At 37.6% G+C, this 23,462-nt stretch overlaps 1 protein-coding gene across 5 annotated transcripts in view; it reads left to right on the top strand.

Annotated features, from left to right (window-relative positions):
- ATP11B (ATPase phospholipid transporting 11B (putative)) overlaps positions 1 to 23,462 on the top strand; it is a 138,826-nt gene that overhangs the window by 12,940 nt on the left and 102,424 nt on the right. For 4 of the 5 annotated variants that reach the window (XM_066241603.1, XM_066241600.1, XM_066241601.1 and 1 more), the window contains exon 2: positions 17,342 to 17,458. In XM_066241603.1, coding sequence (XP_066097700.1) covers positions 17,342 to 17,458 — 117 coding nt within the window. Of the gene's footprint in view, positions 1 to 2,436; positions 2,565 to 17,341; positions 17,459 to 23,462 lie in introns of those variants that run through there. The other variant, XM_066241604.1, reaches the window with a different exon arrangement.

Raw genomic sequence — 23,462 nt, 5'->3', positions numbered from 1 at the left:
ATAGGAACGGAGAGAGATGAGAAGCATCAATCATTAGTTTTTCATTGAGACACCTTAGTTGTTCATTGATTGCTTTCTCATATGTGCCTTGACCGCGGGCCTTCAGCAGACCTTGCTCGAGCCAGCAACTTTGGGTCTAAGCTGGTGAGCTTTTGCTCAAACCAGATGAGCCCGCGGTCAAGCTGGCGACCTCAGGGTCTCTAACCTGGGTCTTCCTCCACATCCCAGTCCAATGCTCTATCCACTGCGCCACCGCCTGACGAGTGAAAGTTTTTAATGGTCTATAACAAAACAGGAAAACCTAAGTCAGTGTAACACACATACTGTATTCCCCATGTATAAGAGGCTCCCATGAATAAGACACACCTTAATTTTGGGGGCTGAAATTTGAAAAAAAAATGTATTACATAAAGTTATTGAACTGAAGTTTTATTCATCATAAAATTCATACAACTGCTCATCCATGCAAAAAAGCGGGAAATGCAAATAAAATCTACAACCACTGTATAAGGTGCACCCAGTTTTTAGACCCCAAATTTTTCAGGTATGGGTGTGTCTTATACATGGGAAAATACAGTGTGTGTGTGTGTGTCTGTGTGTGTGTGTGCGCACGCACGCCTGTCTGTGCTTTAATTTATAGATGTCCAGATGTCCTCGTTTTTTAGTACAATTTTAATAATCATTATGTAGAATAAATGAACTGCTTGCTGAAAGAACTGAAATACTATGCTAAATTACTGTTTTTAAAAAACTGCATTTTCAGAATTATGTCATTTTGCCAAAAAATCACTTCTCTGCTTAAAGTTTAATTTTCAAATTTTCATAGCAGTTTAGGACTTGCTGAGTTTTTTTTCTAACTTTGTATAAACATTTTACACTTTATTCTGAAGCATGTTTTTTAGGTTCCCAGCATATAAAATGAAGACAATTGTATCCCTTCCATCCTAGTTTTTTCTACCTTTGTTTTAATTCTTGTCTAAATTACTAAATATGATTCATGCAGCATCTCTAGCATCTGTATTTGTTGACTTTACTATTTTATTATAGTTTAGAATTTTTTACCTATTTAAATTAACCTATTGTAGGCTATTTTTCTACAATAGGGGCTCATCTGGTTTGAGCTATTTTTGTACTTGGAAATACGGTATTTGTTATAGTTCCCTGGTTTGAATACAGACTATACTGCTCATGGTATAAGCAGCAGCCTCTAATGCAAGTGATTGCATTATAGACCCAAGATAGCGACTGGATACTTGTAATAGAACTTATATTTGGCAATCCAAGTATATTATCGCTTTTCATCCCTATCAGACAGTGTCCCTTGTTTCTAACAAATATTTTATAAATGCCCACTTTTTCCTTGCCCTGAAATAAAATTTAAATCTATAATTTGCCTATATAGAAAACTTTTTTTTTTTTTTTTTGTATTTTTCTGAAGCTGGAAACGGGGAGAGACAGTGAGACAGACTCCCGCATGCACCCGACCGGGATCCACCCGGCACGCCCACCAGGGGCAACGCTCTGCCCACCAGGGGCGATGCTCTGCCCCTCCGGGGCGTAGCTCTGCCGCGACCAGAGCCACTCCAGCGCCTGGGGCAGAGGCCAAGGAGCCATCCCCAGCGCCCGGGCCATCTTTGCTCCAATGGAGCCTTGGCTGCGGGAGGGGAAGAGAGAGACAGAGAGGAAGGAGGGGGGTGGGTGGAGAAGCAAATGGGCGCTTCTCCTATGTGCCCTGGCCGGGAATCGAACCCGGGTCCCCCGCACGCCAGGCCGACACTCTACCGCTGAGCCAACCAGCCAGGGCCTAGAAAACTTTTTTAAAGTCAATATTAAAACTATAGTTGTCATGTGAAGGGGAAAAAACGAAATACATTTATATTAAATAATGTTTCCAGAAGTAAATGCTCAATCATAACTATACCAGACATAATTAATAATCAGTGGCTATAATCATTGTGAATACATGGCTATTAATGCAAACTGCTAAACATGTAGTATATTAGTGACTCAAAATCACAGGACATTTCCACTGGTGAGGCAGTCTTCTGAAACAGTGAACAGCTCTTTATAAAATTTTGAAAAGGCAAAGTATATGTTCAGTTTACATTCAGTTTTTCAAGTTGCTGTCCTGAAAAAATTTATAGATTCATATAAATATTTTATCTTTATATTTAATTGGGAATTTATATTATTCTAAAAAGATTTTTACCAACTTAAGTAGTATCAGACATGGCATTTGAAAGTTTTCTGGTTCACAGGACATTTCTTCGTTGTCATTTCTCTACAGTACATTGCAGAACGTCTAGTATTTCTGCCCTACCAACCTATTCACCAACTCACAGAATCCCAGTAGATACCTGCCTCCCAATGATTATGAAAATCATTACCAACCTTATTTCTGAAATGGTCCCTACAAGTCTTTTTTCCTTCCCTTAGGCTCATTCCCCAAAAGGAATTCTGAGTTTGAGGCCAAAAATCTCCTAGCTGTAACAGAAAACTGTTACATATAGTTCTCTCAATGAGAATAGGAAATCACAGTGGAGCAACTAATCAGAAAATGACAGGTGAGTGAGTTGAAAAGCCTATAGAATGAAGTATATCATTTTTCAGAAACATTATTTCAGTAATATATAGTATTATTTTGGTTGATTTGCTAAATATAAATGCTTGGTATTGCCTGTACCTCTCTAATAACAGGAATGACATACACTTTTATTCTATATAAAAGCAATAGTCTTGTGTATTTTGAGAAACGTTAAAAAATGTTTATAATAATGGGAAGATGAAAGGAAGGATGTCTAGATTGTGAAAAGTGGACCTGGCAGGCACAAGGTTGTTGGTGTTTTTTAATTGTATTGGCTGTTACTTATTTGATAGCATTTCTTGGTTCAGGCAATCTTGGAAACAGGTTTTCTGTATGCAAAATTAATAGGACAATTGTGTTTCTTCCTTCTACCTTTTTTTTTTTTTACTATTTGTGTCAATTCTTGCCTAAATAACTAAATGGGATTCACCCTGTATGTCTGCTTTTTCACTTTAATATGCTTTTTAATGTTGTTATTGTTTAGAAATCTGTGGTTGTATCTTTGTGATTTATGTATATTTTTAAGTATTAAACTTTGAAGCTACTAAGTATAAGATATGTTGTTTCACTACATGTCTCTGGTCATTCTGAGAGTTGTAACCTGCTGCTTCTGTTATACTAAAGAGGACCTAGGAAGCCATCTTCATTGCCATTGTTGTTTATGATTGTGAGGGGAGAAGCAGAAGACTCAGAAGTGTTTGAGAAAACTGAGTAGAAATTTCTTTTTACCTATCTGTTTCAAATCTGGATCCCATTTGCAAGATTTATAATTTTCAATCCTTATGCAGCCAATTTTCAACTGGATAGGCAGACCAAAAAATATCAAATTTAGGGTTCTAGGTTATAAAAACCTAAAACTCCCTGACTCGGACCTATGATTTTAAAATTCGATAAAGTAAAACAATCTCACATATTTATTCTTGTCATAAATGTCCTTGTGAGTCTATACATAGAAATCACCAGTCTGAGGCCCTGGCCAGTTGGCTCAGCGGTAGAGCATCAGCCTGGCGTGCGGGGGACCGGGGTTCGATTCCCGGCCAGGGCACATAGGAGAAGCACCCATTTGCTTCTCCACCCACCCCCTCCTTCCTCTCTGTCTCTCTCTTCCCCTCCCGCAGCCAAGGCTCCATTGGAGCAAAGATGGCCCGGGCGCTGGGGATGGCTCCTTGGCCTCTGCCCCAGGCGCTAGAGTGGCTCTGGTCGCGGCAGAGCTACGCCCCGGAGGGGCAGAGCATCGCCCCCTAGTGGGCATGCCGGGTGGATCCCGGTCGGGCGCATGCGGGAGTCTGTGTGACTGTCTCTCCCCGTTTCCAGCTTCAGAAAAATAAAAAAATAAAAAAAAGAAATCACCAGTCTGGCAAACAGGAGACATTCATTATCATGGTTGAATTATGGCCAAATTGAACTCTTCTAATTCAGAAAAATCCATGGTATTAAGTACAAAATGGGTGAAATTTATCATTTTAATTCTGGTAAAATATACATAACTTATACACTTAAAAATGGTTAAAATAATAAGTTTTATTTCTGTGGCGTTTAGTACATTCACATTGTTGTATAGCCATTATCACCGTCCATCTTCTAAACTTTTTCATCTGCTCAAATTGAAAATTTGTATCCATTAAACTTCTTATTATACCCTCCTTCATCAAAGGCCTACCAAACTATGAATTTGACTACTCTTTCTTATTCCTTATATAAGAGAAGTCATATAATAATTGTCCCTTTATGATAGACTTATTTCACTTACCATAATGTCTTCAGAGTTTATTTATGTTGTAGTATGTGAAAATTTCCTTCCTTTAAAACACCTGTTAATATCCCATTGTATGTAGATACCACGCTTTGAACGGTATCCTGTTGATGAACACTTGGGTTGCTTCCATTTTTTGGCAATTGTGAATAATATTATTACCATGAACATATTTGTAGAAAGTCTCTACTTTCACTTTTTTTGAATATATGTCCAGAAGTGGAATTGCTGGATCATATAATTGTTCTATTTACTTTTTTGAGGAGTTGCCATACTGTTTCCATGTGGCTTACTATTTCCATGTGGCTTATCACTTTATATTCCCATTAGCAGTGTACAGGGATTCCAATTTCTCTACATCCTTCAATACTTGTTATTTTCATTTTTTTAATACTAGTCATCCTAATGAGTGTGCAGTGGTATCGCATATCTCATTATGGTTTTGATTTGCATTTTCCTAACAAGCAGTTGGTTTCTTTGACATCTGAAATGAACCCTCAGCAACTAACTATAAAGCTGTAATCAATGGTTTTGGTGAGTATAGGATAAAGTCTAGGAACACCAGAATAAAAAGTTTCCTATTAGCTCCTCTTTCAGTAGTAATGGTAGATTTTACTCTACAGAATCACTTTCAAAGTTTCCTTTTCAATTTAAGTATCATTGGAATTAAACTCAATTTGGTAGAAAATGTTTTGTTAAAGATACTTAAAAACCAAAGTCAGAACCTGAAAACTAAAGAATTTAACCCATTCAGTAAATATTCATTAAATAGCTAGCATATGCTACCTTTAAGAATCTTACAGTCCTGGAGGGTGAGAGAGATATACAGACAAGCAGTTAAAATTTCAGTGTTATCAAATCTATAATGGGAGTGTATAAAAGGTTTGTAGGTGTGGTAAATAACAAATGTCTTTATTTCTGGAGGAGGGGTGTCAGGTAAAGCTCCATTGAGAAGGAAATTCTTAAGTTCTAAATTAAAGGATGAGTAGGCTTTTTCTGGAGGTATATGTTGGAGTAGGGAATCAAGTTTGGGAAATACAGGGCCTATCCCATCAACGGTGAGCTTTCTGTAGTAAAGCATTGGCAGATGATTCAGAATTTTAGAATCAAAGATCACTAAATTTTAGCCCAGAAATATGATAGATGGTAAACTACGCTAAATCCTAAAATGAAAATTATGTAACAAAGTTAAAATTAAATTATTGCAGCCCTGGCTGGGTAGCTCATTTGGTCAGAGTGTCATCCCATATGCCAAGATTGCAGAGTTCAATCCCTGGTTGGGGCACGTGCAGGAATCAACCAATGAATGCATACATGAGTGAAACACAAATCTGTTTCTCTCTTTCTCTTTTTCCCTCCCCTTCCTCTCTCTAAAACCAATAAACAAAAATGTTTAAAAATTGTTGTGTTTGCTCACATTATGGACATTTTAAACGTATTCTCTATCACCTTACTCTAGTCTGTTGACAGTATAAAATTATCTTATAGTACCTTCACATAGATATGTTTTATTTAAATTCTGTGTCCAGGGAGCAGTAACTTACAGTTAAGTTTGTAGATGTGGTAAAATATACTGCTCACAAAAATTAGGGGATATTTTATAGCTTCATATTCATTTTGAAATATCCCCTAATTTTTGTGAGCAGTATATATTAAATCATTCCTCCTCAGAAACATTGTATTTTTTTTGCCATTTTCATGTGCCTGTGGATGTTGGAACATAAAGCCAACAAAAAACACTTTTATATAAAGCATGCAACCTAGATAAAGCTTTTGTTCATTTGTTTTAATAGTAATGCTATTACATTTTTGACTGAAGCTTTTTTCAGTATTTTGAGTTTTGGGTGTTTTTATTTAAAAATTTTTTTGTTTGTTTTTCAGGGCTTGTCCCCAAATTCAAGCAGCTAGGCAGACCCACACATATTTAGCCCAAACAAGGAAACTCAATCCTGTAGTAGATAAGGGGAGGTTCTTCTGAGTGGTCACCAGGAATCTGCATGCTTCTAAATGTGTCCCCTTCCAGAGCAGACTCTATTAGACCTGGTAGGAAAAAACAAAACATGAAGTAATTTGGGCCACCAAAATAAGTTTCCTAGAAGTGAAAACTATCTTTAAAATTTCAGCTACAAAGTAGATGAGGTACAAGATCAAAAGTTCACACAGATTTTTCTCAGTGTGCACATTTCTGAGGCATTTCAAACGTTTCTGTATTAGTCTTTTCCAAAATGATACCAAGGGCATAGGAGAGCATTTTTGATTGGCTGTGGTGGGACCACACCTGCTGGTGTAGGAACTGCTTTACCCCTCCCTGCCCACAGCCATTTCACCTTCCTTGATGGGGTGGGGGGCTCCAGCTGAGCTAGTGACCCCTTACTCAAGCCACTAGCCTTGGCTGTCAAGCCAGTGATCTTTGGGGTCAGGCCAGTGACCATGGGATCATCACGATGATCCCATGCTCAAGCCGGCAACCTTGGGGTTTCAAACCTCCAGTGTCCCAGGTCGATGCTCTTACCTACTACGCCACCACCAGTAAGGCAGTACTTGTCTTTCTATGACTGGCTTATTTTATTTAGCATAATAGTCTGCAGTTCCATGTTGTCGCCAAACGTAAACTTTTCTTCTTTTTTACAGCCAAGTAGAATTCCATTGTGGAAATGTACCACAACTTCTTTATCTACTCAAATATTGATCAGCACTTGGGCTGCTTCCAAATCTTGGCTATTGTAAATAACGCTGTAGTGAAAATAGGGGTACATATATTTTTTTCAAATTAGTGTTTAAGATTTCTTTGAATAAATTACCAGAAGTGGAATTGCAGGGCCATAAGGTTTTTTTGAGGTAACTTCATGTCGCTTTCCATAGTGGCTGCACCATTCTGATTTCCCACCAACAGTGCACAAAAGTTCCCTTTTATCCACATTCTCACCACCACTTCTTATTTATTTATTGATTGATAGCCATTCTGACAGGTGTGAAGTAATATCTCATCAGTGATGTTGAATATCTTTTCATATGCCTATTGGCCATCTGTATGTCTTTGGAGAAGTGTCCATTCAGGTCTTTTGCCTATTTTTAATTGGATTGTGTTGGGTTTTTTTTTCATGTATGAGTTCTTTAAATTTTGGATATTAACCCCTTATCCAGATGTATTGGTAAATGTGTTCTCCCGTTCAGTGGGTTATCTCTTCATCTTGTTGATGATTTTTTTTGCTATGCAAAAACCTTACTGTTTGATGTAGTCCCAATTTGTTTATTTTTTCATTTTTCCTTGCCTAAGGAAATATATCATAAAATATATTGCCATAAAAAATGTCCAAGACTTTACTGCCTTCTAGGATTTTTATGTTTCAAGTCTAACATTTAAATCTTGAGTCCATTTTGAGTTTATTCTTGTGTATGGTATAAGAAGGTCTAGTTTCATTTTTCTTTGCACATATCTGTCCAATTTTCCCAACATCACATTGTATGTTTTTGACTCCTTTGCCGAATATTAATTGACTGTAAAAGCATGGGTTTACTGCTGGGCCCTTTATTTTGTTCCATTGATTTATATATCTGTTTTTGTGTCAGTACCATTCTCTTTTTGATTCCTGTGGCCTGTAGCATGATTCCTCCAACTTTGTTCTTTCTCAAGATTGCTGTGGCTATTTGGGGTCCTTTGTGGTTCAATATAAATTTTTGGAATATTTGTTCTAGTTCTGAAATACGCCATTGGTACCTTGATAAGAATTGTGTTGAATCTATATAGATTGCTTTGGGTAGTCTGGACATTTTAATGATGTTAATTCTTCCTATATATGAACATGGTATATGCTCCCACTATTTTGTATCTTCAATTTTTTTTTCTTCAGTGTCTTAGAATTTTCTGGGTATAGGTCTTTTACATCCTTGGTTAAATTTATTCCAAAGCAAGTTATTCTTTCTGAAGCAGTCATATTGTTTTCTTAGTTTGCCTTTCTGATAGTTCATTATTGGTATGTAAAGATGCAACTGATTTCTGTGCATTGCTTTTGTATCCTGCTACTTCACTATTTGCTATTTTGGTGGATTCAATATATACAGTGTCATGTCATCTGCAAATAATGACAGTTTTATTTTTTCCTTTCCAATTTGGATGCCTTTTATTTCTTCTGTTTGATTGCTGTTGCTAGGATTTCCAGTACTACATTGAGTAAGAGTGGTGAAAGCGGATATCCCTTCTTATTCCCGATCTTAAGGGAAGTGCTTTTAGTTTTTGCCCACTGAGTATGATGTTGACTGTGGGTTTGTTATGTATGACCTTTATTACATTGAGGTATGTTCCCTCTAGTCCCACTTTGCTCAGAGTTTTTATCATAAGGTACTGGATTTTTATTAGATGCTTTTTCTGCATCTAGTGATACAATCATGTAGTTTTTATCCTGTATTTTGATTATGTGGTGTTTCATGTTTATTGATTTGCAGATATGTACCAACCTTGCATCTCCTGAATAAAGCCTACTTGATCATGGTGTATAATCTTTTTAATGTATTGCTGGATCTGGTTTGCTAATATTTTGTTGAGGGTTTTAGCATCTATGTTCATCAGGGATATTGGCCTATAATTTTTTTTCTTTGTAAATGTCTTTATCTGGTTTTGTAATAGGATACTGCTGGCCTCATAAAATGAGCAGGAGTCTTCCCTCCTCTTGAATTTCTTGGAATAGTTTGAAAAGCATAGGTGTAAGTTGTTCTTTGACTATTTAGTAAAATTTATTTGTGAAGCCATCTGGTCCAGGATGTTTTTGTTGGTAGGTTTTGGATAATGCTTCAGTTTTACTAGTTGTAATCTGCCTTCAGATTCTCTGATTCTTTCTGATTCAGTTTTGGAAGATTGTATGTTTCTAGGAATTTACCCATTCTGTACAAATTTCCTGTCTAATTTGTTGGTGTATAGTTTGTAATATTTTCTTAGAGTCCTATTTCTTTGTCAGTTATTTCTCTTTCATTTCTGATTTATTTGGTTCCTTTATCTTTTTTTTCTTTATGAGTCTGGTTAAAAGTTTATCAGTCTTGTTTAAAAACATCTTTTCAAAGAACTAGCTCTTGGTTTCATTGATCTTTTGTATTGTTTACTAGATTCTATTTTGTTTATTTCTCCTTTTATCTTTAATATTTCCTTCTATCTACTTTGGACTTTGTTGTCTTTTTTCAAGTTCCTTTAACTGTAAAGTTAGATTGTTTATGTAAGAGTTTTTTTAGCATACCAGGAAAAAAATGGCCCTTGTTCTAGAAGCACATAGCTCAGTCTGTCCCAGATTCTGCTGGGAGGAGAAGCTGAGCAGGGTGGGGCTTCCAGGAAGCAGGAGAATTGGGCTCTTTGGTTTACTTTGAAACCTTTTTTTTTTTTTTTTTTTTTTTTTTGTGAACGAACTATATCACATACAACAATGAGAGACACAAATTTACTTTGATCACTATGTCTAAAGGTGCTGTGAAGGAAATGTGACAACCTGACCTCTGGTGGCGTAGTGAATAAAGCATCAATCTGGAATGCTGAGGTTGCCAGTTCAAAACCCAGGGCTTGCCTGGTCAAGACACACCCAAGAAGCAACTACGAGTTAATGCTTCCTGCCCCCCACATCTCTCTCTCTCTCTCTCTCAAAATCAAAAAATAAATCTAAAAATAAAGAAGGAAATGTGACAATATTTAATGATAGGACTATAGTTTTAGTCTCTTCTTAGTTCTTTTATTTGTAATGCTTATATTTTTAATAAAATCTTTGGGATTTTAACATTATGTGAAGGCTGGTATATTTTGTATGAAAATGTAAAAGTGTGATTCATTTTCAAGTAGTGCTTTGTGCCAGAAACCAACTTCTAAAAATTATAAAGCTATTTATTGGTTTGATTTCCCTAAGTCCCATCAGTTTGTGGTTATCAAAGGGAGGCCTCTTTCAGATCAATCCTGTGTGTCAGTTCTTCTCCTAAATGCCACCATGAGACTTTTTTTCCACCTTGAATACCCAGTTGTTTTTATTGTTTTTATTTTCTGTAGTACTTGTAGCTTTGACATGCTCCCAAACCCAGACAGAATAGAAAAGAGGTTTTGAATTTTAAATAGTGTGCTTCCAAAGCCCATATCAGGTGGCTAGACTAGCATTAATCTATCTTGAATTTTTTGCCCAGGACAAGATGAAATCAGCAGAAAGTAAGCGGAAAGCATCAGAGGGTTAAGGGTGTGAATGAGTAGTCTGAGATGACTGTAGAAAATGTGATATGTGCCAAAGGCTTCTGAACTCTGGCATGTATTTTAGTCATTAGGGAGTTCAGATATTATTTCTTTTTCAGTGCCATAGAATGGATGATAATGCTTGCTAGAAATACAGTGTGTCCGTAAAGTCATGGTGCACTTTTGACCGGTCACAGGAAAGCAACAAAAGACGATAGAAATGTGAAATCTGCACCAAATAAAAGGAAAACCCTCCCAGTTTCTGTAGGATGATGTGGCAGCATGTGCGCATGCGCAGATGATGATGTAACACCGTGTATACAGTGGAGCAGCCCACGGTCATGCCAGTCAAGATGTGGATGGTACAGAGGAAAGTTCATTGTGTTCTGTGGCTTGCTAAATTCGAATCCGTGTCCAAAGTGCAATGTGAATATCGGCACGTTTATAACGAAGCGCCACCACATAGAAATAACATTACTCGGTGGGCTAAGCAGTTGAAGGAAACCGGCAGTTTGGTGGAGAAACCCCATTCTGGTAGGCCATCAGTCAGTGACGAGTCTGTAGAGGCTATACGGATAGCTACCTAAGGAACCCTAATAATTCTGTGCATGAGCCCACATCGAACTGCACTGAATAGGTATGAAACTAGGAGAGTTTTGCTTTTATTTGGTGCAGATTTCATATTTCTATCGTCTTTTGTTGCTTTCCTGTGACCAGTCAAAAGTGCACCATGACTTTATAGACACTGTAGTTTCAAACTATACTTGAACATTTTAATATATCTTCTTAAAATAATTTAGAAGTCTCAGGAGTTCCCAGACTTGAGTATGTGATTACTGGTAATTATAGTCGTATATTAAATGTTACAATAGTATATTTACACATACATATATATTTATGTATGTGTATATATACAGGGGGTCCTCGGGTTATGAGAGTCTCAACATACAATGTTTTGAGTTTATGACACTCCCATAAAAACTTAAAAAAAATTGAGACATGAGTGTTTCAGCTTACGCTGTTAGTATCTAATTACAGACTACATGAGCAAATTAGTTTGGTTGCACGTGGCGGAAAAATACACAGTATTCTTTACCTGTGGGTTAGTTGTGTTTTTATGTTCTATGTAGATTATGATTTTACAACTGTGTTAGGATAGGTAAGTGACTTAGGCTTGGGTGTGTTTCGACTTACACCAAAACTCAGGTTATGTCATTGTTGTAGGAGCAAAATTGTGTCATAACCTGAGTACCCCTGTATATATATAAAATACACATACCTGTTTTATATACATATATATAATATATATATATAAAAATATATAATATATATATTAAGAGGGCCTTTGCTTTTTAACTTTAAATGAATGTAGTGAGAAATTTCCATCTTGGTGGAACTTAGCAAAAAATAAAATCTATAATAGTGGTTCTTAGCCTCAGTTTTCTTTACATCTTGTTAAAGACATATATATATATTTTTTTTCCCTATATTTTTCTGAAGTGAGAAGCAGGGAGGCAGAGAGATTCCCGCATGCACCCAACCGGGATCCACCCGGCATGCCCTCTAGGGGGCGATGCTCTGCCCATCTAGAGTGTTGCTCTGTTGCAACCGGAGCCATTCTAGCACCTGAGGCAGAGGCCATGGAGCCATCCTCAGTGCCCAGGCCAACTTTGCTCCAGTGGAGCCTTGGCTTTGGGAGGGGAAGAGAGAGACAGAGAGGAAGGAGAGGGGGAAGAGTGGAGAAGCAGATGAGTACTTCTTCTGTGTGCCCTGGGTGGGAATTGAATCTGGGACTTCCACACTCCGGGCCAACACTCTACCACTGAGCCAACTGGCCAGGGCCTATATATTCTTTTAACTTCTCAAATTTACTTTGTTTTTTCTTTAATTTATCTCAGAACTTTACATGCATGGTATATAATTTAGTGTTATTTAACATGGCTAGAGAATAGACACTGAATGAATATGCTTCATGCAATTTAATGCTTCAGTTACCTGCATGTTCCTCTTGTAACTTTATGAACTTTATAAGAAGCAAACTTCCTATGAAACCCCCTTTGAGAAATACAGCCATAGACTATAGCTTTATAATTTAAGCTATTGCTCATTTATTTATTGAGTTGGAACATGTTATGATTTGCTTGAGTATACAGTATAATAAATCATATAATCATTCATGGCTTCCGTTAATGCTCAAACTCAATAAATATTTGTTGAATGAATAAATGTCATGTACCTTTATGATGAGCAGTGAGTTCCAACTCTGATTTTGAGATGTCTTTTTTTTCCTCATAAGTTATTACAAGGTACAATTGTAAAAGGTTTAAAGGAAAATAAACATACATGCCACATTTTATCAAGAAACTGATTTTGAAATCACACATAATGGCACATTCAATTCACAAAATGTGGTCACTATAAATAGCACAAACAAAATTTAACAGATTTTGTTCTTGAGCGTACAAATGCATTTAATTCCCAGTCCTTTACTAGCTATTTTTAAAATTTTTATTTTAGAGAGAGAAGAAGGGTGAGTGGTGAGAGAAACATCAATTTTTGTTCCACTTATTTATGCATTCATTGGCTGATTCTTGTGTGTGCCCTGACCAGAGATCAAACCTGCAACCTTGGAGTATGGGGATGACACTAACCAACTGAGCTATCCATCCAAGGCCACAAAATAAGCTTTTTTTTTTTTTCATTTTTCTGAAGCTGGAAACAGGTAGAGACAGTCAGACAGACTCCCGCATGCGCCCGACCGGGATCCACCCGGCACGCCCACCAGGGGCGGTGCTCTGCCCCCCAGGGGGCGATGCTCTGCCCATCCTGGGCGTCGCCATATTGCGACCAGAGCCACTCTAGCGCCTGAGGCAGAGGCCACAGAGCCATGCCCAGCGCTCGGGCCATCTTTGCTCCAATGGAGCCTCGGCTGTGGGAGGGGAAGAGAGAGACAGAGAGGAAAGCGCGGCAGAGGGGTGGAGAAGCAAATGGGCGCTTCTCCTATGTGCCCTGGCCGGGAATCGAACCCGGGTCCTCCGCACGCTAGGCCGACGCTCTACCGCTGAGCCAACCGGCCAGGGCCCACAAAATAAGTTTTTAAAAACCAGAATAACAGCAGTTGAAAATCATTATGATATACTAAATAAAATATCACTCTAGGTAATAAGGAAATTTCCACTATTAGTGTGTCTGTGCTTAATTGAAATTTTACAGGAATGGAAGAGTTGAATGGCAGCCACATTACTTAGTAGATTACTAAATTAGAGTCCTTAGTATCCTAAAATGGATTATTCTAGTTAATGAATATCCAGTTTAATTGACCTTTTAATAACTTACTAGTACTAGTAAATAACCCTTGACCACCATGAAAAAAATGAAAAATAATCTAAGAAATTTCAAATCACTGTCTTTTGGAATCAAAAAAAGGTTTTGACATTTGGTGACTGCTTTTAACCTGTCAAGGAAGTCCCAAGATCTACCCAGGAAACAAAGTACAATAGTATAGGAATGGAGTGTCAGTATTCTTACCTGTATAATCCTTTCCGGTAGAGATCATTACTAAGTATATGTTAAGAGATGGCTGTTTAAATTTTTTTAATTATATTTAGAAAATCAAATTTAACAGGGGGACATTGATCAATAAGAGTACAGTGGTACCTTGAGCTATGAGTTTAATTCGTTCTGTAACGGAGCTCTTAAGTCAGTCAACTCGTATATCAAACAAATTTATCCAATTTAAAATAACTGAAATAGATTTAATTCAGTGAAACATCCCCAAACCATCCTAAATTATGAAAAAAGACATGTTTTTAATTAAGAAACACACATATACTTTACCAGTGCATAACAAAATATATGAAATAAAAGGAAAAAGTGTTATTTAATACTGTATTCTTATCTTGGAGACAGACAAGTGCAGCTAATGGAGGTGAATGGCGGAGGAGGAGGGAGGGAGGAAGGGATGCAGGCACTATAGACACGTAAACTACAACTGCACTTTCTTAACACTAAATGTAAACTAAAACTGCATTTTCTTTAAACAAAACTAAAACTGCACTTTCTTTACTTAAAATGAAAACACAAAAATTTAATTGTAAAAAAATGTACTTTCTTAACTTGAAACAACCTAAGCTTAGCATTACGTATTTTTCATTTAATCATCACCTGTTTTTGCCTTTTTGGCTGCACTTTCAGCACTTTCACTTGCAGGACTTTTGAATAAAAATCTATCCAAAGAGGTTTGCTTTTGCCTCCCTTTTAAAATGTTACGGAAATGTGACAAACAAGTGTCCTTAAAAAGTGCTGAAGCATGACCAGTTGAAACGTTTTCTGGGTGTTTCTTTTCAATGAAACTTGAAAATTTCTCCCACATTGCCAACATGTCTTTAACTTCACTTGTAGAAATCACTTCCTCCGACTCAACCTCCTCCTCACTACTAATCCCTTGCAGAAACTCCGTATGTTGCATCATCTGTAGCTCCTTCAGCTCCTCGGTTGAGAGTTCCTCCTCATGTTCCTCGACGAGCTCGTTTAGGTCACCCTCATCTACCTCCAGACCCATCGACTTTCCAAGGGACACAATCTCCTCCAATGCTGCTTCTTCGATCTCAGTCTCTGGTTCGAATCCTTTGAAGTCCTTGTCTGCAACAACATAAGGCCATAACTTTTTCCATGCCGAGTTCAAGGTTCTTGTAACCTCTTGCCATGCCAAGTCAATAATGCGTAAACATATCATGAAGTTGTAGTGATCTTTCCAAAACTCTTGAAGGGTTAGAATTGTATTCTCAGTCACCTCAAAGCAGTGGCAGAACAAGTGCTTTGTGTAAAGCTTTTTAAAGTTGGAAATGACCTGCTGATCCATAGGTTGCAAGATTGAAGTCACGTTGGGTGTGAGGTAGAGGATTTTCACGAATTTGAACTCATCAGGAATGTCATCTTCAAGACCAGGTGGGTGGGCTGGAGCATTTTCAAGGATTAGTAATGCTTTCATGGGGAGTTTATTTTCTTGAGGATATTTCTTCACTACAGGACCAAAGATGAGATTTACCCATTCAATAAAAAACTGCCGTGTAACCTATGCCCTAGCATTGGTGCACCACATGACCTGCAGTTTTTCTTTAAGAATCTTGTGAGTCTTAAAGGCTCAGGGATTTTCAGAATGATACACTAGCAGTGGCTTTACTTTACAGTCACCGCTAGCATTTGCACACAATGCAAGGGTCAGAAGGTCCTTCATGGCTTTATGACCTGGCAACTTCTTCTCCTCTGCAATGATGAAAGTCTTCCGGGGCATTTTTTTCCAAAACAATCCTGTTTCATCATAGTTGAACACTTGTTGGTTGATGTAGCCTTCCTTTGCGATAAGTGCAGCAAAACATGCGATGTACTCCTCAGCTGCCTTAACATCAGCACTCGCATGCCTCACCACCAAGTGGATGCCAGATCTCTTCTTGAAATTTTCAAACCAGCCATGACTTGCCTTAAACGTATCTTCTGCTGCCTCTTTTGAGGTTAATGGTTCTTTCTTCTTCAATTTGCTGGTAAATAATACGTTTGCATATTACAGTCTCCGTCACTGTATCTCCTGCCAGCTCTTTCTCTTTCATCCACTCCAGCAGAAGCTTCTCCATTTCTTCATAGATATTTGTCCTTAATTGGGACAGAATTGTAGTTCCTTTCTCTAGATTTGCGCTTTTGATGGCATCCTTTTGTTTAAGGATGGTACAAATTGTAGATGTATTGTGGTCGTACAGCCTTGCCAGTTCAATCACTCGTTTACCACGCTCGTGTTTTTCTATTATTTTTTGCTTTACTTCTATCGACAACATTCTCTTCTTCTCACCACTGTCCTTTACACTCACTTTCTTCGACCCCATGATAGCACCCAAAAAAAGTTAGTAAAAAATGCAAAAATGATGCAAGAACGAGTATAGCGCATGAGATTCAACCTAATTCTGCAGGTAACGTGAGAAAGAACGGGAAGCTGGTGTTGTGCTGCTGATACTGGACCCGTGCGCCAATGCGCCAACTGGCGGCAGCTTCCTGGATCACAGCTCATATCTCAGAATTTCGCTCGGATCTCGAACAAAAATATGAACAGAGTTGCAGCTTATATCTTAAAAAATTCATATGTTGGTCTGCTTGTATCTCAAGGCACCACTGTACATAGGTTTTGGGTAAACATGTCTATAGCATTTTAACTGTTGATTATGTTGAATACCCAAGGTTTTTTAAATTTGAGGCTAAAATTATGACAACTGTATTTCAAGGAGTCAGTTGATAATGCAATTAGCACAAAGAGATGATTGCCTGGAATGACTCTGGCCAAGACCCAACACACTGTAAATCCTCTGGGAACAAAGTTCTTTGAAACCTAGCTGATCCAGGTTTGAAGAAATAAAATATAAACCCCTTTCATCACACGTGTAGGTACTAACTAGGCCGTAGCTACAAATGGCTTCCACATGGCTGAGTAGGAATCCATCCTAAGAGAAAGAGAATGAAAGGGAAGGAAAAACCTCATCCTCAAATGCTCCTGTATGTCTTCTGTATAATTTTTATTTTTGTGGTAGCATTTCTGATAGTATGGAGTGTTTCTCATTACCAGAGATACTACATAAGCATGTTATATCTGAATAAAATGTTCCTGTATACCTGTGGAAGGAAAAAAATATATGGCTTACCTCTGCTAATAGAGTCTGTGTGTAGTTCAAGACCAATAATAATATGTGTAATCTGATTAGTTAAATAAAACCAGATGTAAAGAATCATAACTAAATTTGTTGACCATTATTTTTTCTTTGTTTATTCCTAGGGTTTTGACCCACCACATCAAAGTGACACAAGAACTATTTACATAGCCAACAGGTTTCCTCAGAATGGGCTTTACACACCTCAGAAATTTATAGATAACCGGATCATTTCATCTAAGGTAAGAACTAACACTTATTATTATAGTTATAGGTATGTATCACTTGGCTTTGAAAAGTGTATTCTAGTATACATTTATAACCTTAAAAATTCAAGGAAATAGTTGGTAGATTTATCTTAACCAAAATTGTGAATTATAGAATAAAAGGAGTTGCCAATGCTAATAGCAGGTAGCCAAACTACCAAAAATTATGTGCCAAGCATTATATTAGGTACTTCTCATATCATTTAATTTTTGCATTTAACTCTGAGGTAGCTTTACAAAGTGTTATTCATTTTGTATCAGTTTCATCAATTGAAGTGTGGAAAATAATTTACTGAGGTTGCACACTAGCAAGTGATGAGATTGAAGTTTGATCTCAGTTCTTTTTGACTTTGAAACCTGACTTCCTCCAATTTTATTATTTTGTAAACATTCTATAGTACCAAATACTGTTTCAGTCTTACATATTCTTCCTAGTTTCATTTTTAAGAGTCTTAGTTTATTTTGATACTGAAGATTATAAAGTAATGCTGTCCAATGGACTTTTCTCTCATGATAGAAATGTTTTCTACACTAATATGATAGCCATTAGATATATAGGTCATTCAGGCCTGAAATGCAGCTAATACACTTGAAGAACTTAAATTTTAATTTATTTTCAATTAAATATCAATAGCTACATGCAATGGGTTTACCTTATTGGACAGTGCAGGTATAAAGGATGTGAGTCAAAGAGACTAAGGGTAAAGTTCTTCTTAGATCACAACTATTGTTTAATAGACCACCCTAAGAAGCATTTTGTATTGCTCCTTCCCTCCCTTCAAGGGTGACTAATAATTTTCTCTTTAATCCTGATCTCATCTTTCCTAACAATATTGTCTTAAGCCAGTGATTCCTTTGTTCTACCCTTAAAATTTTTTTTAAATTTGTTCATGGGTTTGAGAGAGAGATACATCGATTTGTTGTTATACTTATTTATGTACGCATTGGTTGGTTCTTCCATGTGTTCTCACTGGGTATTGAACTCGCAACCTTGGTGTATCGGGGAGGACATTCTATCCAACTGAACTACCCAGCCAGGGCCTCTACCCTTTTTCTTTCAGTCTTCACATTATTTACATAGCTAACACACCCATTAGTGACATCCTATCAAGGGTTCTAAAGTGGAGAGCAGAAAGGAAATAATTAGGATCAGGGGTAATAGAGGAGCTCTAGATTAATGACACAATTCTTAGTAAATTAGGCAAGAAGTAAAAGTCCTGGAAAATTTTAAGGTTTTTTTTAAATCTTTGGATATACACAATTTAGGTACAATAAGTTCACTGGTTTTAAGTACACTTTGATGGATTTTGACAATATCTACATCATGTGACTAAGACCATAATCAAAATATATAATATTATATATTCACCACTCTTAAAGATACACAATCATTCAGTCCCCTTCCTCCTTACCTCTAGTACCAGCAACCACTGATCTACTTTCTGTAGCTAGTTTTGTCTTTTCTGGAATTTTATATAAATACAGTCATACAGCATGAGTCTTTTGTGTCTGACTTCACTAACATAATATTCTTGAGACTCATTGTTGTTGCAGGTATCATTGTCAGTAGTTCATTCCTTTTTAGTACACAGTTTAGCTGTCAACCTGGGTTTGAATATTATATGTTCTGAATTTGGGTCATTTTTCTTTTGTGGTTCTTTTACTGCTATTATTTTCCCTTCACATTTTCAGCTACTTTTTCAGCCCTGAACTCTAATCTCTGTCATATGTTGTTGAGAAGGGTGTGGTTTTTCCCTTGCTTTTCTTCCATAGAGAGTTTGGATAATGTCTCCAGACTAAGAAGTCATAGCTCATAATTCATACTGCTTCCATTTGCAGTTTAAATTTAAAAAAAAACAAACTTTCTTCCACTTTCTATCTATATTTTGGACATTTTCCAGAATTCTAAATAATTTTTTTTTTTTTTTTCCGAAGCTGGAAACTGGGAGAGATAGTCAGACAGACTCCCGCATGCGCCCGACCGGGATCCACCCGGCACGCCCTCCAGGGTGTCGCTCTGTTGCGACCAGAGCCACTCTAGCACCTGGGGCAGAGGCCAAGGAGCCATCCCCACCGCCTGGGCCATCTTTGCTCCAATGGAGCCTCCGCTGAGGGAGGGGAAGAGAGAGACAGAGAGTAAGGAGAGGGGGAGGGGTGAAGCAGATGGGCGCTTCTCCTGTGTTCCCTGGCCGGGAATCGAACCCGGGACATCTGCATGCCAGGCCGACGCTCTACCACTGAGCCAACCGGCCAGGGCCTAAATAATTTTTTAAATTTAGTTTTTGTAATTCTTATATGCTAGGAGTTCAATGGACCACTGAACTCTCTGACAATACTGAAAGTTGCATGTACTGGAAAACTTTTGGGATTAAATATCTTTATATGACTTTCATATGCAGTAGTATTAGTTTTAATGTTTTTGACCACAGTTTCAAAAATATAGTTATTGAAATAAATACAGCTTTTTTTTAGTATACATGAGAATTATCTCCCTCCTTACTTCCTCATTACTCCTTTATTACTTCCTTATTTTCCTTATTACTCCACTACTGCTTTCTTAAATTACCTCCCAGCCAGATTACCTGCTATTCCATAAACTCATGTTGAACTTCCCTACCATTGTGCCTTTGTTATATCGTGTTGATAACCACAATTTAAAAATATATTTTTTTTAATTTTTTATTTATTATTTCTTTTCCAAGTGAGAAGAGGGGAGATAGACTCCCTCATGTGCCCCAACTGAGATCCACCAGCAACCTCCATCTGGGGCAGATGTTCTGCCCAGCTGAGGCCATGCTCACAATGGAGCTATTTTTAGCCTCTGAGGCAAAGGCCCCAGGAGCCATCCTCAGTGCCTGGGGCCGATGTGCTTGAACCAATTGAGCCTTGGCTGTGGGAGGGGAAAAGAGAGAGAGAGAAAGTGGAGGGAGAAGGATAGAAAAGTAGGCGCTTCTCCTGTGTGCCCTGACTGTGAATCAAACCTGGGCCATCCACACTCCGGGCCAATGCTCTACCACTGAGCCAACCATTCAGGGCCTTAAAAAATTTTTTTTATTGATTGATTTTAGAGAAAGAAAGGAACATCAATCTGTTTCTATATGTGCCCTGGCCAGGTATCAAACCGGCAAACTCTGAGCATTGTGATAGTGCTCTAATCAACCAATTACCCACCCAGGGCCACCACTGTTTTTTGTTTGTTTGTTTGTTTGTTTGTTTGTTTTAACAGAGATAGAGAGTCAGAGATAGGGACAGATAGACAGGAACAGAGAGAGATGAGAAGCATCAAGCATTAGTTTTTTGCTGTGACACCTGTGTTGTTCATTGATTGCTTTCTTATATGTGCCTTTGTTCGTACTGTCCTTCCTTCCTGAAATGTTCTCCCTCTGTTTCAGCCTGTGAATATTCCTCTCTTAAAGCCCTTGTCAAATATGAGTCTCTGTTATTAAACTTTTCGTTCTCACTGACTACTTTCCCTTTCAATTCTGTGTATATTTCTTCATTTACTTTATCTTTGAATGCAGCTGTTGATATTTTGTTCTTAAATATTCTGTTTAATATTGAACTTATCATTGTTCTCTTATTGTGCAAGTATCTTGTGCATTGTAGATGCACAATACATCTTGTTTAATTAAGTTTACTGTGGTAACCATCTTATTTTAAGTTTAAACTTCTTTGTAATATATTTAATTTTTTGTTGTGTTTTGGTTTTGTTACTGTCAGACCTTACAAGATAAAAAGGTCAATTATATAGTCAGATACATAACTGCAAAGAAGTTATACTTCTTATTCATTTTTCTTGACTATTATTATATAATAATTTAAACATTTTAAAGCCTAATGAATCATTTTTTTTCTTAGAATCTTTTCATAGTGTTTAATATTATTTTGGTATGTTTTTTTTTCTTTTTTTTTTTTTACAGAGACAAAGAGAGTCAGAGAGAGGGATAGACAGGGACAGACAGAAACGGAGAGATGAGAAGCATCAATCATTAGTTTTTCATTGCACATTGCAACACCTTAATTGTTCATTGATTGCCTTTTCATATGTGCATTGACCGTGGGCCTTCAGCAGACCGAGCAACCCCTTGCTCAAGCCAGCGATCTTGGGCTCAAGCTGGTGAACTTTTTGCTGAAACCAGATGAGTTCGCGCTCAAGCTGGCGACCTCGGGGTCTCAAACCTGCGTCTTCCGCATCCCAGTCCGACGCTCTATCCACTGTTCCACTGCCTGGTCAGGCTGTTTAATATTATTTTACCAGCCTCCATCTTCTGTATAAAACAAGCACAGAATTTAGAATCATTCAATTTATTAATGTGTTTATATTTTATAAAACCTGGAAATAACAGTTCCTAGCAATTTGTAAGCTAGTTTACATCAGATATTTTTCTTTATTCTGAGTTTTTCCATTGCATTATTGGGCTCTAGCCAAATAAAATGTCCTGAACCCAATTATCTTATTGCCAATTTATGTAGTTGCTCTTTTCAAGATTCTGGAAGACAAACTATATTGTCACTGTTATGATTTAAATAGATTGATGTAAGCTTAGGACATTGCCAACCTAATTCTTATATTGTTTATGCATATGATTTGATGACTAAGAAAATTACATGGAATACTCTGACCCCTGTAAGGACAACTATATTTCTACTCTAGTTAAGATTAGCTGGAGATGATTTGAACCAGAGTTACCATCTTATATACAGTTATTGAACAGTAACAACGTTTGGTTCCAAGAAGTATCTCTCTTCTCTCTAGAGCCCTGAACATAATTCCCAATTCCAGAATCTGAAGCCACTGAGTTTACCACAGGAATATATGTTTCAGGTATCCTAGATTAGAACTGAAAAATATAATTTCACCTAAGAAAGAAAGGTTGTTAGATATTATACAACTCCTTTATATACCTTTGAGTCAAATAGGCTTTTATGGACCCTTCCATATTTATCAAAGTTGTTCATATAGAAAAGGAAGTTTTAGGTCTCAAACCAGTTGATTAAGAAGTGAATTTTGGCCCTGGATGGTTGGCTCAGTGGTAGAGCTTTGGCCATTATGTGGAAGTCCAGTGTTTGATTCCCAGTCAGGGAACACAGAAGAAGCGACCATCTGTTCCTCCATTCCTCCCCCTTCTATCTCTCTCTTTCTCTTCCTCTCCCACAGCCATGGCTTGAATGGTTTAAGCAAAGTTGGCCCCAGGAGCTGAGGATGGCTCCATGGCCTCACTTCAGGTGCTAACATATCTCAAATTGCTGAGCAACAGAGCTGCAGCCTAGATGGGCAGAGCATTGTCTGGTAGGGGGCTTGCAGGATGGGATCCCAGTCCAGATGCATGTGAGAGTATGTCTCTACCTCCCTACCTCTCACTTAAAAAAATGAAAAATAAAAGAAAATAAATTATTTTGCCTGACTGGTGGTGGCAGCCTGGGACACTGAAGTCCCAGGTTTCAAACCCTGAGGTTGCTGACTTGAGCGTAGGCTCATCTGGCTTGAGCTCAAGCTTACTAGCTTGACTGCAGGGTCACTGGCTTGAGCAAGGGGATCACTAGCTTGACTTGAGCCCTGATTAAGGCATGTATGAGAAGTAATCAGTGAACAACTAAAGTGACACAACTATGAATTGATGCTTCTCATCTCTTCTTTCTCTCTCCCCCTCCTTCCAGTCTGTCTCTCTGCTTCTCTCACTCAAAAAAAAAGTGAATTTTTGACATATGAAAGTTTAGAAACTAAAACCATCTTACATTGCACCAGAGAAAATGAGGTAAAATGTCTCTTGAAATACCTTGTGTTGTCAGTAATCATTAAGGCTTCATTGCCTGACATCAGGATAGTTATCTGAAAAAACAGAAAACAAAACATTTGTCACATTTATTTATTTATTTGTTTATTCATCTGTTCTACTAAAGTTTTGATGTCCAATCATGTGCCAAGCAGTAGTGTATGTGCTGGATAGTACAATAAATAAAACAATGTTCCTATCCTCAG

Source organism: Saccopteryx bilineata, chromosome 8 (genome assembly GCF_036850765.1).
Source record: "Saccopteryx bilineata isolate mSacBil1 chromosome 8, mSacBil1_pri_phased_curated, whole genome shotgun sequence".
Taxonomy (NCBI): domain Eukaryota; kingdom Metazoa; phylum Chordata; class Mammalia; order Chiroptera; family Emballonuridae; genus Saccopteryx; species Saccopteryx bilineata.
This window is presented reverse-complemented; position numbering and strand designations above follow the sequence as displayed.